The 14,092-nt window shown below is 34.9% G+C and overlaps 1 protein-coding gene across 1 annotated transcript in view; it reads left to right on the plus strand.

Annotated features, from left to right (window-relative positions):
* Positions 1–14,092, plus strand: part of ghra (growth hormone receptor a) — a 33,451-nt gene that overhangs the window by 597 nt on the left and 18,762 nt on the right. The window contains exon 2 of the mRNA XM_084138824.1: positions 12,832–12,941. Within this exon, the coding sequence (XP_083994950.1) occupies positions 12,848–12,941 (94 nt within the window). The 5' untranslated portion in view covers positions 12,832–12,847. The remainder of the gene's footprint in view (positions 1–12,831; positions 12,942–14,092) is intronic.

The following is a 14,092-nucleotide window of genomic DNA, read 5'->3' on the forward strand; positions in this document are numbered from 1 at the left end:
GGAAATAAATCCAAAATGTAGTTTACCCACGTCTCGGTATGTTTATAAGGGGCTTCAGATGGGAAAAAAGTGCGAAAAGTGATTGAAAATATTTATTACCCTGGTTAAACCTAACCCAGAGTAACAAGTTAAACAGAGTGGGACACATTTGCTGTTTATCCCTGTTATGAATTTCTGTGACAGCTGGATTTATGCATACTCGGCTGCTGTCATGCAGGTGATTTCCTCAGGTTTAAATCACTTTAGGGCACTTCAGGTGTAGTCAAGTACACTTGGGGTATTAGAATATAAAGCAGCTGGCATTTCTTCACTTTTGAAGAATGTATTGTATGGATAGTTTTGCATAATTATTATCATTATTATTATTTGTGCGTTGTTTATCTAATGTATATTGCAGTGGAGGATTTGGAGCACTTTGATAACACTAGAATATTTTCAAAAATAATTACAGCTCACATTTGTAATGCGCTCATATAGTTAGAAACGCATTTAAATATCTATAAGTTTTACTTTCACGGTATTCATATTATATTCATGTTCATATTTAAATGTGTAAAAAAAAAACAAAACAAGGCACTAAAATTAAATTGTCAAATCCATGTGGTGCCAAAGAAAAAATCCTGCATTGATAACTTGTTTGATCACTTTGAATTTCATAATGAAAATTACGCATGAAAGACTAAAAGCTCAAACAATGGTTGAGAAATCATAGAATTATTCTGAGAACCTAAAGGACTTTTTCCAGATGCCGTTGAAATGAGACCGCAAATCCAATACTCCCTGCATGAAATTACCTGTGCAATTCTACAGGTAAAAGCGCTGCAATCAAAATTTCTTCAAAGATACTTGAACAGAAAGGTCATGAGTTCCTGCTTTAAACGAGTCTGAATGCTTCATTCACGGACTTGTTTCAAGCAGCTTGTAATGAAGAGAGAGGTCGTAAGATGATAGGGCAAGAAGAGTGCAGAAGATTTGTGCATATTCCTAAAACACTTTTTTTTTTTTTATTCACCCAAAAATGAATATTCTGTCATCAATTACTCACTCTCACGTGTTGTTCATAGAAACACAACTGAAGAGATTTTTAATAAATCTAAAAGAGATTTCTGTTCCTCCATTGAAAGTATTCACCCAAAACTCTGCCGTTGCAAAACGTTCATATAGAGATTGTAAAAGAAATCCATATTTTAAACAAAGCCAGTTTTGGGTGAATAGATGAACGGTGAATAGATGTTCCAAAGATGCACAAAAGTCTTAAGGGTTTGGAACAACACGAGGATGAGTGATTGATGACAGAATGATCATTTTTGGGTGAACTAACCCTTTAAATGTATTGAAAGATTTCCCAGTTTTCATAGACCGTTTCTGGCTTGTTTAATTTTGTCAAAAAGGTAACAGGTTGCACAGGTTTCCCGCTCAAGGCATGACATGTACAGACCAGCTTGTGTTAAACTATATTTTTGTTCAGTGCTTTCCTAATGCTGAGGAAATTCAGCAGTAGATTCTCACATGCTAATTGCAAAATGCTAAATGTTATTGATCCTGAAATCTATTATTATTCATTTAAACTCATTAGGCTATACATTATCAAATTGGCACCATCCACCATTAAATTGAATTACTTGTTTCAGCTTAATGTTTGTCTGTAATTAAATGTTTTCTGTGTCGATTGTAATTGCTTTTTGTGTAGCAGGCTTGCAGGAACATTTTGTGTTGACTGAATGGACTGTGCACACAGAAACAAGCTCAAAGTGCTGGTTATCAGAAAAGTGTTAGGTTAGATAGCATTTGTACACTTTTAAGGGTGTGTTTAAGGGTGTCACACTTTGGTTTGGTTTGATTAAAATGAACTCTGGTGTGATTGCTCTGTTAGTGCGGATCATTTGAATAAGTGTGAATGCTTCCATTTGAACCCTGCACACCAAACAAGAGGACCGAGACCCATGAAAAGATGGGTCTCGGTCCGCTTTCTAACAAACTCTGGTGTGGTTCGACTGAAAAATTAACGAAACACGGACCAAAGACATGTAAATGAACCAAAAACAGGACATGATGTTGATGTCACAAGATGTGATCCTAAAAAGGAAAGAATGCTCAAGCATACCGTCATAGTCGCAATTTTGTTGCCCATTACAGTTCGGGACAGGCAGTACAGATGTCTCCTCGCAGCAGATCTTCGTTTGTCTGTGTAACGGAGGGATTTCTGCTGTTGTTTTGACTCCTTTACACATTTAATAAGCTCATCACAAGTTGTCAGCTCCATCATGTACGCACAGGGCCTAAAATTAACTTTTTGCCACACCTGCCAATGGCCGGTGACTACAGCAAAAATGTCCGGCCATAAATATTTGTTACCATCCATGAAACTGTTTTTGCAAAAACAGGCAGTATTGACACCAAAATTGACACCAGTGAAAATTCTCAATTCTATATTACAATACCACAGCTAAAACTACTAGCCTTATATACATTTAGAATATTATTAAAGACAAAAATATCAGTAAAGTCAGCAAAAAGTCAGTAATAAAATAAGAAAAAGCAAAACCACAAATAAATACAATATAACAAAGATACAAATGTAATAAACAGTGCTTTCAGGTTTTTCAGGTCTAACAGATATAGTTTTCACGTACAGAAATGTAATAAAGTAAGCAAATGTAAAATAACACTGCATAGTCTTCACTGTATAAACATCCTTATTAATTCATCCTTATTAGAGTTACAAAAGTTATTCAGTCAAGAGCATTTTTTTCTTTGTCATTTGTTTGATTAACATTAAAAACAGACAGCAACAGGAATATTAGGCTGCTGTCACTTTAAGAATGAATGCACAAATCTAATATACTGATACTGACACATTTGTTTACCACTTTCTCAACTAAGTTTACTTAAGACATAACTGATTATGTTTACTAGGATACTATTTTTTGACATACTTTTGTTGTTTGATTAACATTAAAAACAGACAACAGCAGGAATATTAGGCTGCTGTCACTTTAAGAGTGAATGCACGGATCTAATATAATGATACTGTTACACATTTGTTTAATTTCTCAACAAAGTTTACTTCTCAACTATGTTTACTAGGGTACTGTTTTTGTTATGTTTTTTGGTCCAGAAGAAAAGAACAAAGAGAACCGAACTACATGTGTGAACGCCCTAAGACACTCTTAAAATGTCTGCATGGGTGTAAAATATCAGACAATTGATGCATTTTCTCTGGTACAACTTTTGTAATTACTTTTAACTAACCTCTTCCAAAGTCATATTTTAGTGGAAGTCGACACAGTGTTCAAACAGAATAACCACAGCTGTAATTCAATACATTACCAAAGAACATGCTTATCTGTATTGTTATATTAATAAACTGCTTTGTGTGAATTATTTTTTGAAAAAAGTGTGTTTGTACTACATTTCATCAAAATAAATGCCATTTGGTATTTTGTTAAACACTATCTTTCAAAAGTTTGGGGTCGGTAAGATTTTTAAATTCTTTTTGAAATAAGTCACTTATGCTCATCAAGGGTGCAGTACAGTTGTGATATATTTAAGTAAGGAATAATTGACGATAAACCGTTGAAATTTTCTAATAATTCAACGGCCCGGAGTCAATTATTCCTTATACTACAGTTTCCACACCATTAGTTCGCTTCACGTCGTGACCGCATTACCACCTCGGGTGTGCATTATTTTTCTAATAATTCAACTGCCCGGAGTCAATTATTCCGCTTATACTACAGTTACCACACCTCGAAACATTGTTCAGATGATCTATTTCAAGACGTTTGTCAGGTTTTTGTCATTAAAACGCTCTTGTATGTAGGACTAATTTCTTACGCAGCTAATCCCATGCCTCCGTTGCTAATTCCAAAACGTCATTTTAGAGTTAGTAACGGAGGTTTGAGATATTGATAGCAGATTAATGCTGGGGACACACTTATCGACTAGCTGAAACATTGTAAGACTGACTGTTTCCATCGACTGCAGCAGATTTTAAACACCGACTGTGAACACAGACTGAACGCGCATGATCAGTCATAAGTATCAAATTACATTCATAACCGGCCTTACAGTAAGTGTGTCCCCGGCTTATGCAGTTATTAATGCAGTTATATTAGAGAGAGAGAGAGCATGTGCGTCAATATTATTATTTATTTATTTATTCAATTTGTTTTAATTATTTAATTCGTTCATTCTTTTTTTTCTATTATTGACAGTAGACTAGCCTAATAAATTAAACACAAAGCCCTTTTAACAAGTAGGCCTATCAATAATTATTTATTTGTTATATTATCTGCAATAATTATGAAAACCCGTGCAGCAGGATTATCAATTTATTTATATATTAAGTTTAAAGAAAAGTTTAAGAAAATTGCAGATCAAGCGCATGGGGCTGCATGTTTTTTTTTTTTTTTCTTGTATCCTATTTTCCATTATTACACTCAACTACGCGAAGTGATATGGAACTGTAATGCGGTCAAGACCTGCCTGGAACTACTTTAGCCGTGAGTTTCCCTGAAAATAATTGCACACCTTAGAACGTTCGTCAACCAATCAGATTTAAGCATTCAACCACCCTGTAGTATAATATTATTTAAAATAACTGTTTTTATTTTATTTTATGTAATTTATTCCTGTGATGCAAAACAGAAATCAAGTGTCCAAAATCATTCTAATATTCTGTTTTGGTACTCAAGAAATATTTCTTACTATTATCAATGTTGAAAACAGTTCTTGTGTTTAATATTTTGGTGGAAATCGTGGTACATGTTTTCAGGATACTTTGATAAATAGAAAGTTCAAGTGAAGAGCTTTATGTGAAATAGAAATCTTTTGTAATAAAAGTAATCATTTAAAAAAATCCTACTGACCTCAACCTTTTGAACGGTATTGTATAACGCAAAGACACTCATACATTTTTAAATGTAGCTTAAGTGTCAGTCTCTATGGTCCGGTTTCACAGACAGGGCTTAGACTAAGCCCAAGTCTTAGTTCAGTTAGGACATTTAAGTAGCTTTTATAAATGTGCCCTATATAAAAAAAATAAAAAACATTACTAGTGTGCATCTTAAGTCAAAACAATAGCTCTGACATATTTTAATATTTGTCGGTGCAAGTTGCTTTCAGTTAAAACAGCTCAAACATTAATTTTAACCTAGGACTAGCTTAAGCCTTGTCTGTGAAACCAGGGGTATAACAGAGTAGAGTATGAAGGGGGTCAAGCGTTACAATGCGCCCGCTTTTGGCTTTCAATGAAAAACATCTAGACAATTGAAGACCTTCACAACACAAACAGGTTTGCAAGCACTCCCTGCACAAACTTGATTGACCTCAGTTTACCATGGGTGTTGGAAGCATGATATCTCTGTCTCCTTCTTGTTTAGAGTCAGCATCGTAAAACTCAGTTCACGCCACACACACATACGCGCACACATGCTCCGTTTGGCAGAATCTAGCTCCGTCCCCCTCCAGCAGCCTGCTCTGCTGACCCAAACTTTTCCACTGCCCTTGTGAAATAGGAGCGTCAGAGACGATCGGGCCCCACCAGCCAGAACTGAATACCATCACAAAGCGAAAAGATTCTCATATTCTGTAGCTGGCAGAAGCCCACTTTAATCTCTATTTGAAAAGTCCAATGAAGTGTTAAACCCCTGTCTAACCTAGTTAAAATCCCCTTTCCACCAGCATAACCGCAGCACATGTACTTGCACATGCAAATCCATCTGTAACAGTTTACACAAGGTTTTGTGCTTGTTTCACCATAGCACATTATTTGCTTGCTTGTGCAACTGAGGTTACTTAATGTCACCTTTGAACCTTGCATCTCCTCTTTTGACTAAATCAGTCAGAATAGGAAAGGTTGAATCCTTTCTGAGATCCTCTTTCTGCTGTAGCCAAACGCTCTGTAGACTGAGACCTGTCCTACAGTATTTCACTAATAACATTTAAAGATTATGCTAGAATTAGATTACAACTGTAAATTCAGAGATGCTTATGCGATGTTGCAAGGATACATATGGACTGAATGCTAATGATCTTGCTAAAATAGGGGATAAATTGCTACTTTTAAAAGAAATGTATTACAATATTGCATTACTCAAATAGTAATTCATAATGTTACATTATCAGCTGACTGAGACGTTTGACATTAGAAATGTTATTTTGCATTCATATGTACATTTATTCATTTAGCAGACTCTTATCCAAAGCAACTTGCAAATGAGGAATACAACAAGAGATACTTAAAGAGGCAATAAACAGAAGTTCTAGTAATGCAAAGTTTCAGGCATAAATCAGAATAGTACACGCTAGAACAGGGAGGGATTAAGGAATAGTGAAAGCATAGGCGAAGATTTTTTTTTCCCCCAGCAAGATACAGTTTAGTGCTTGATGAAGAGATGAGTTTTTTTTATTATTTTATGAACAGTGACAGTGTTTATACTCCAAACTTTATTTGCTTGCAAAAATTTGGTTAACCAATGTTATTTGTGGTGAACGGGATTTATTATAAACATCTTAAGACTAGCCAACAACCGATATATATCCACATTTTTGCCATTTTTTTCAACATCAGCTGTAGCTGATAGTATCGGAAGCAGGACTTTTACATTTACACAGGACACTATAGAAGATTGTTTCCGCCACAGAATGAAACACAAACTCGCAATATTATTGACTTTTAAATTATTATTTTTTTTCGCAATTCTATGGAAGTAAAACAATGACAAATGTTTTTGAAACAAAAAAGCTTGTTGAGTTGCACTACTTAAAATATGCATTGCATTAACCGTGCTTGCATTTTAATGCATTGTATTTGTAGGGCTTGCAATATTTACGGGCTGAAATTCAACATGGTTGTAAATTTAAGCTGTGAATATTTCAATTCAAAACATTTCACACACGTTTTCATTATTAAAAATTCAATAATCCATATTCACCTTTCAGATTTCACTTCCAAAATAGGCTAATTCATTCTGTTTAAAAATACAACCTATAATATTCGACAGGCAATTTTCGGTCCCTTTTATTTCGCTTTTACCAATTCGCTTCCACAAATTCAGTGGTTCAAATTCGACAGAAAATTCAACATTTGACCTCCGGGAATGGCAGGAATATCAGTAGATTGCCGAGTGATAATCTCCATAGCTGTTAGTCGACCTCACCAGCAGGGGGTGAAAGCGGCTGTTGATAAAGAAAACTATAGAGCAATGGGTGAGAGAGTCATTCATTCATAAAAACGGATTTACAGAAATGGAGCTAGCAGTAAGTATTTGTGATGATTATCAGGGCCAGTATATGGAAAAGCTGATAAAAACACAAAAGCTGTGTTTACATTTAAGTCTTCACAGTTAGTTTTGTACATGTATGCAGCTTTCTCTACCGTGAACAAGATTATAATGTTATTCCCCGAAGCTGATGTAGGCTACTGATCAAACGTTAAATCTGAGGTAGTCACTTTATATGTGCTGCAGAATTGGGGATTCCCTCAATATGTCCAGGATTCCCCTGTGGTCAGGACACTTTAATGCTTAATGGACTACATTGATATAAAAGACCAAACTCTCAACTTATTGGGGATGTAGGCTATACTAGATATAGGAACAGGCAAGCGGAATCAGAATATGAACGTAACGCGCAAGGTTTCTGTACGTCACCAAATCGAACTTTATATTACCTTAATCACTGTCTTGTTGGCTAAAACATAGCACCATTTTGAAACATATTAGCAACTCCTAGCAACTGTTAGCTAGGCTTAAAATATTTTTTTACACAGCGGGGTTAGTTGTAGCACAGTGTTCAACTAAGCCGCCAAGTGTACAATGATAATGAAATGAAAACAGGGAGCCACACTTTCAGGTTTGAGTATTTATTTCTATATTTATTTTGTCACATTGAATTTTGTTGGACTTTTACAAACAATGTTTGAATTTAAATGTCAAAGTATGATTTTTTTCACATTTGTTTACTATGCATTGATCACTTGTTTATTTATTAAAAAGCCTGTTTTAAATGCAATAAATCCTTTAAAATGTGATTTTGAGCTCGTTTTTATTATTACTGTAATTATTAATAATTATAATTTTGCATGCAGCTGCCACACACAAATATAATTCAATAGCAATTACAATATTTGATTATTTTATTTATTTATTGCAAAACTGTGCAGCCCTTTCATATATCTCTATCCATGATATTGATCCATAATAGAAGGATGAAAGAAGAGGGATGGATGTGTGGATATCTATCTATACAGATGCACAAACAATATCAAACTATACAGATAAAATAGTACTGAATTTTGTGTGTTACACACAAGTGTTACAACTAACCCCTCTGTCTGTTACAATTACCGGTAAGCCTGCATATGGGGTAAGTTGTAACATTTGCACTTCTGTCACTTTCAGTGCAACTGTACGAAAATGGTAGGTCCTAGAAAAAAATGTAAGTGTTAATTTGTAGCAGAGATGTGTATGTTGCTTGTGTAGCATTTGAAGTGGATGACTTGCAGTCATAAAACCAACTGTAAATTGTTTATGTAGGTGCATGTTTATGTATTGTTTATGTGAAAACAAGCTTCCATAAGAAACACATTGGTGGGAATCTCCAAACAAATATGGGAAGGCAGAGTTTTTGTATTTTTATTTGCAACTAAACGAAGTACATAAATGGAAAAGTAATGTGTGCTACTTTTATTTGAAAAAGTAACTTGGATAATATGGTGTATGTATGTAGTATGATTGCGTAAAAACGCTCGTAGTAATGGATTGATATCATCAATCCATTAGTTATAGCACAGTTTGCTAAAGGTGATGTCCACGTGTTTGTTTTACATCATGCTGACAGGTTTGAGCTCATAAGAACTGGAAAAAGGTACAGGTGGTTTTAGTCTCAGTGCACATAGATTAAATCTCTGCTTGATTGTATGTTTGCTGATATAAAGTTGCTAAATAGGTGCCATTAAGAGCAATTTTACGACCGAGCACATCACCACACTCAGATTTAGTATTACTTCCTGTTTGGAGTGTACCATCATAACAAAAAGTATGACTCAGTGACTCTGGACAGTTTATTATGTAGTACAGAGATCAACAGGTTTGAAACGGTAAACTCTACATGGCAGTGCTAATTTTGGATGTTATTAATTCAGTCTTGGATTTTGGCCAAACAGGAATGATACTCTACTCTTGCTTGTTAGCCTGAGCTCTAGACTTGTTAGCTTACACTGTTAAAAAAAAGAAGAAGATTATTTTTTAAATATATAAATAAAACAGTCAGTGTTCAGAAGTTTTGTGTTTGCAAATGTGCCCAGAATTGTAAAGATGTGAAAATTGTGATTTCTGACCTTTCTTCGGCTCAAAAGGTCATCCATTTAAGCAGAAATGCAACCCAGAACCAGATCCGTTTATTAAGGTTGTAGCAGCCAATCATTAAAATTCTGACAGACGGTGAATGTTAAGGACTGGTTGAAACCCACACTGATAGCAAAAAAATCTTATATATATAAGTTTTGTCCTGAATGCTTCAAGCAGCAAATTGTGGGCTGTCATCCACTCAACCGCACATTCCGACTGATGCAAAACAGACCTGTTTATTTGCACAACCTACCGTGCAGCGCTGTCCATACATATATATATATATATATATATATATATATATATATATATACATATATATATATATATTATATAGGCCTATATATAAATATATATAATGAGGAATTTAAAAGAGAAACATTACAGTAACATTTGTTTCAAAGACATGGCCCTCAAATGACAAAAATGTAAATGTTGTCCAAGATGGATCATGTTATCAACAGCAGAGATATTTTGGAGGTTAAATGGTGAGAAGCATTGCCTAATATGCATGCAGTGCTGGAGCAATCTGTGAAGCACTCAAGAAGCGGGAAATTCCTTCAGCCAATCAGATTCAAGGGAGGTTCCACCCTCCACCCTCTCATGGCTATCCAGACAATCAGGCCCTCTGTGCAGACTGCTGTGCCCCTTTAACTCCCTCATGGGGTCGGATCCTACCGGCCCTCCCAGTAAATCCAAACACTCCACATGGCGTAAATGCGAGAGAACAGTGTTTGGATATGTCTCATAGAATTGCCCATATAATATAATATAATATAATATAATATAATATAATATAATATAATATAATATAATAGTTTGGATTCAGTAAGGTTTTTTAAAGAAACTAGTACTGTTAAATTACATTGATCAAAAGTGACAGTAAAGACCTTAATAATGTTACTAAAGATTTCTATTTCAAATAAATGCTGTTTTTTTTTTTTTGTTGTTGTTGTTTTTTAGCTTTCTATTCATCATAGAATCCTGAAAGAAATGTATCACTGTTTCCTCAAAAATACTAAACAACACAACTGTTTTTAACACGGATAATAATAATAAATATGATTTTCTTGAGCATCAAATCAGCATATTAGAATGATTTCTGAAGGATCATGTGACACTGAAGACTGGAGTAATGATGCTGAAAAATTCAGCTTTTCAATCATATGATTATTTTACATGTTATTTAAAATTGTAATGAAATTTCACAATACAGTATGGGTTAGAAACAACATGGAAAATGTATTACTTTTTTGGGCAAACTAATCCCTTAAAGTCACCATTAAATCAAAATTGACAATTCTCATTTTTTATGGAATATTGCAGTGTTTATTATAAATGATTTGTGACCCTGGATCACAAAACCAGTCACAAGTCGCACGGGTATATTTGTGGCAATAGCCAACAATACATTGTATGGGTCAAAATGATTGATTTTTCTTTTATGCCAAAAATCATTAGGATATTAAGTAAAGATCATGTTCCATGAAGATATTTAGTCAATTTTCTACCGTAAATATATAAAACATTTCTTTTTATGAGTGAATGCAGCACAATCGCGAACATAAATGGTCAACTTTAAAGGCGATTTTCTCAATGTTGCGATTTTTTTGCACCCTCGGATTCCAGATTTTCAAATAGTTGTATCTTGGCCAAATATTGTATTAACCTAACAAACCACACATCAATGGAAAGCTTCTTTATGTAGCTTCCATATTATGTATAAATCTCAATTTCAGAAAATTGACCCATGCGACTGGTTTTGTGGTCCAGGGTCACATTTATCAAATTATTTTTTATATTAATTTACTATTTTAACCTATCAATAATTAGACATAATAATAGTTAGCTAAATGTTATAGTCACATAGACCAGCTAATAAGCATTGGACCAGCTGTCAATCTGGGTGTGTAGTTCTTTTTACACCTTTGACTGTATGATAGCAGCGTTCCTGTGAGGAATGGGGCCTCATTACTACCTGACTGAGAAGGGCCATGTCTCTGAGTAGAATAGAGAGGATCAAGTGTTTCTGAGGCGAGTTTGTTGAGTCTGTATGCACCAGACATGTGACCAAAGCACATATACATAATTTTGTATAATATTTGGCTTTAATATATCTTAAGCCTTTTCAATGAGTTTAACTAGCTTTTATTTTACTCAGCTTTGTGAATGAGAATACAAAATACAGAAGTATTTTACAATACAAGTATCAAAATAAAAAGAGACCGGGTTCTGAAACCTGCATGTTGTTATTCTAGCATTGTTAGATGATGAGATGGGGTGAAGCTACAGGTCAAATGCAACAAAGCCAGTTATTTGCTGACTGTGTATTTTTCCACATTTGGAAATTTTAGCCTGGTGCTGTTTTCAACAATCCACTGCCAAGTGCATAATAAAAATAGCTCTGAAGCCAAGTTTTAGGCCAGAACTCATCATTAATCAGATCGGATTCAGAAACATCAGGACGCGGCAAGTCTAAACAACATTTGTTGGCCAATTGTATTTATTAATTGTCTACTTGATTTTATTTAATATAATTCATTTGACACATTTAAACCACATCAGTGTTTTCTCTATTTTTATCTGTTTACATAATGTTTAGTTGGACTTTTAAGATCAGAATCATCAGTCTCAAAGGGCCACTGACCTCTCTATGATTTTTTGTGGTGACCAAACAAATATAGTGTACTTATTTTTAGCCTAACTCTTGGGCTAACTGGATACAACCTGTTCCCCCTATATGCTTGTGACAGTAATTTCTCTCTATGTCACAATATCATCACCATTTCAGACAAACCTTTATCTCTTTTATGGAATGATATTGTAATAAGTGCCAAACGTGGTGAGGGCAAAGGAACATTGATAGAATCAACAAGGTACAAATCATGAAGCGCCCCCACATACATAAATCCCAAAATGAATGATGGCAACTTGTCAACAGTATTTCTGTCACACATCTAGCACTAATATAAGTCGAAGCTGGTTTAAATTCTTTATGTTTCATTCCATATGAGACTGTTTCACCAGGACCTTTAGCGGCGATAGCATGAACGTTTGACTTTTTGAAAGGTTTTCTGTCGCCCTAGCATAATTTTATAATGGAAATTCTAGTTTAACACAGCAAATGTGGAGTATTAGCTTGTGAAAACATCCCCCGCACAGCCTGCATGCTTAAAAGACCCCATGTAACCCACAGATAATGACAAACCCACGTATGGCTGGAAGTGCTGAGTGTTGCAGAGGTTGCGTCTGGTTGTTAATTGTCTGGTTTCCTCATATAGGGTTTCACACAGACCTGCTAAGTATTAATGGCGGTAACAGCTAGTGCGCTTTGGCATGAAGGAGTAGGGAAATGAATTGGAGATGCTGAGGAGATGGCCCCGGGGCTCTCTAGGGGTTTCAGCTAAGCATTTGTCAGAGGGGTGTCATCCGGGAGCACCACTAATAATGATTTTTCTTTTCTTCTTTTACCGCACAGGGAGACAGCAGAAGCTATGGCTTACTCTCTCTCTCTCAGTCTGCTGTACCTGGGCTTGCTGTGTGGAAACGGACTGGTGTCCGCACGAGGATCCGAGCTGTTCGCTCCAGGTACTTCACAACCACGTCAAAAACGTGTTATTTATTTCACTTTAACACAGTAGTCTGATTTGCAATCAAGTTGGTCAGTCTATACAAAGTAGAATGATTCAGTCTACACTATTTTTTAAATATTAGCTTATGTAAATATGCATCAGATGAATGTCTTTGGCTGCTTTTTCAGCTGTGCTTACTGCAGCATTTGCAAAATTGCTTCATGGATTGTTAATTTGCGTTATTTGTTTATTTTATTTATTTTTTGCTTTATTTTGTTGTAAATTAAAAATGTAAGAAATCATTAAATAAAAGTATACAATTAACAGCAAATAATTAAATTAATAATAATAATTAATAAATAAATAATACATTTAATATCATAATTTTATATATATATATATATATATATATATATATATATATATATATATATATATATATATATATATATATATTGTAATAGGGCTTTCATCAGTCAAAGGATTACAGTCCCCATGAAATCAAATTCAAATTATTTTGGCTTTTAGTATGAATATTTTAGCCTTAAGGTTATCTATGAGCTAGTGTGCGCCAAAACAATGACAACATTCTCATTTGGAAGATATAAGCATTCAAAACTTAGACTCTCACTTCCGCAAATATGGATCAACATTTTTGATGACATCACTCTGCACTTCAGATTTTCTGTCCAATAAAATGCTCTCTAGAATCTGAAGCATCCCGCCCCTGCACTATACATAGACGTTGAAGCTGTGGCTGAAATCGGTCAATTGTTCACACTATTACTATTTTTTTACATGGTGAGTGGCACATAGTGCACTATATAGGGGATAGGAAACGATTGGAAACTAGAACACTAGAAACAGCACTGACGAGTGGAAGAGATAACACCGGTGCCATGCATGCACTAACATAAATTTCAAAACCACACATCTACACAAACTACACTTTTCAAACTATACATCCTCAGCTGATTATGATCACTGTTTTGCTTTAGCAACAGTTTCATATTAAATCTAAAGGGGGAATCTATTAGACCCTGGCTGTCATAAGCTGTCAAATGCGGCTTTGCCGAGCTCAACGGCTGTGGCCGAGCTGTGATAGAAGTGAAACGCTATTGGCTATTTTAAAAGGGGGGAGGAGCTGCTCGATATGTCCCGCCCTGC

This window comes from Abramis brama (genome assembly GCF_963993115.1).
Source record: "Abramis brama genome assembly, chromosome: 16".
Taxonomy (NCBI): domain Eukaryota; kingdom Metazoa; phylum Chordata; class Actinopteri; order Cypriniformes; family Leuciscidae; genus Abramis; species Abramis brama.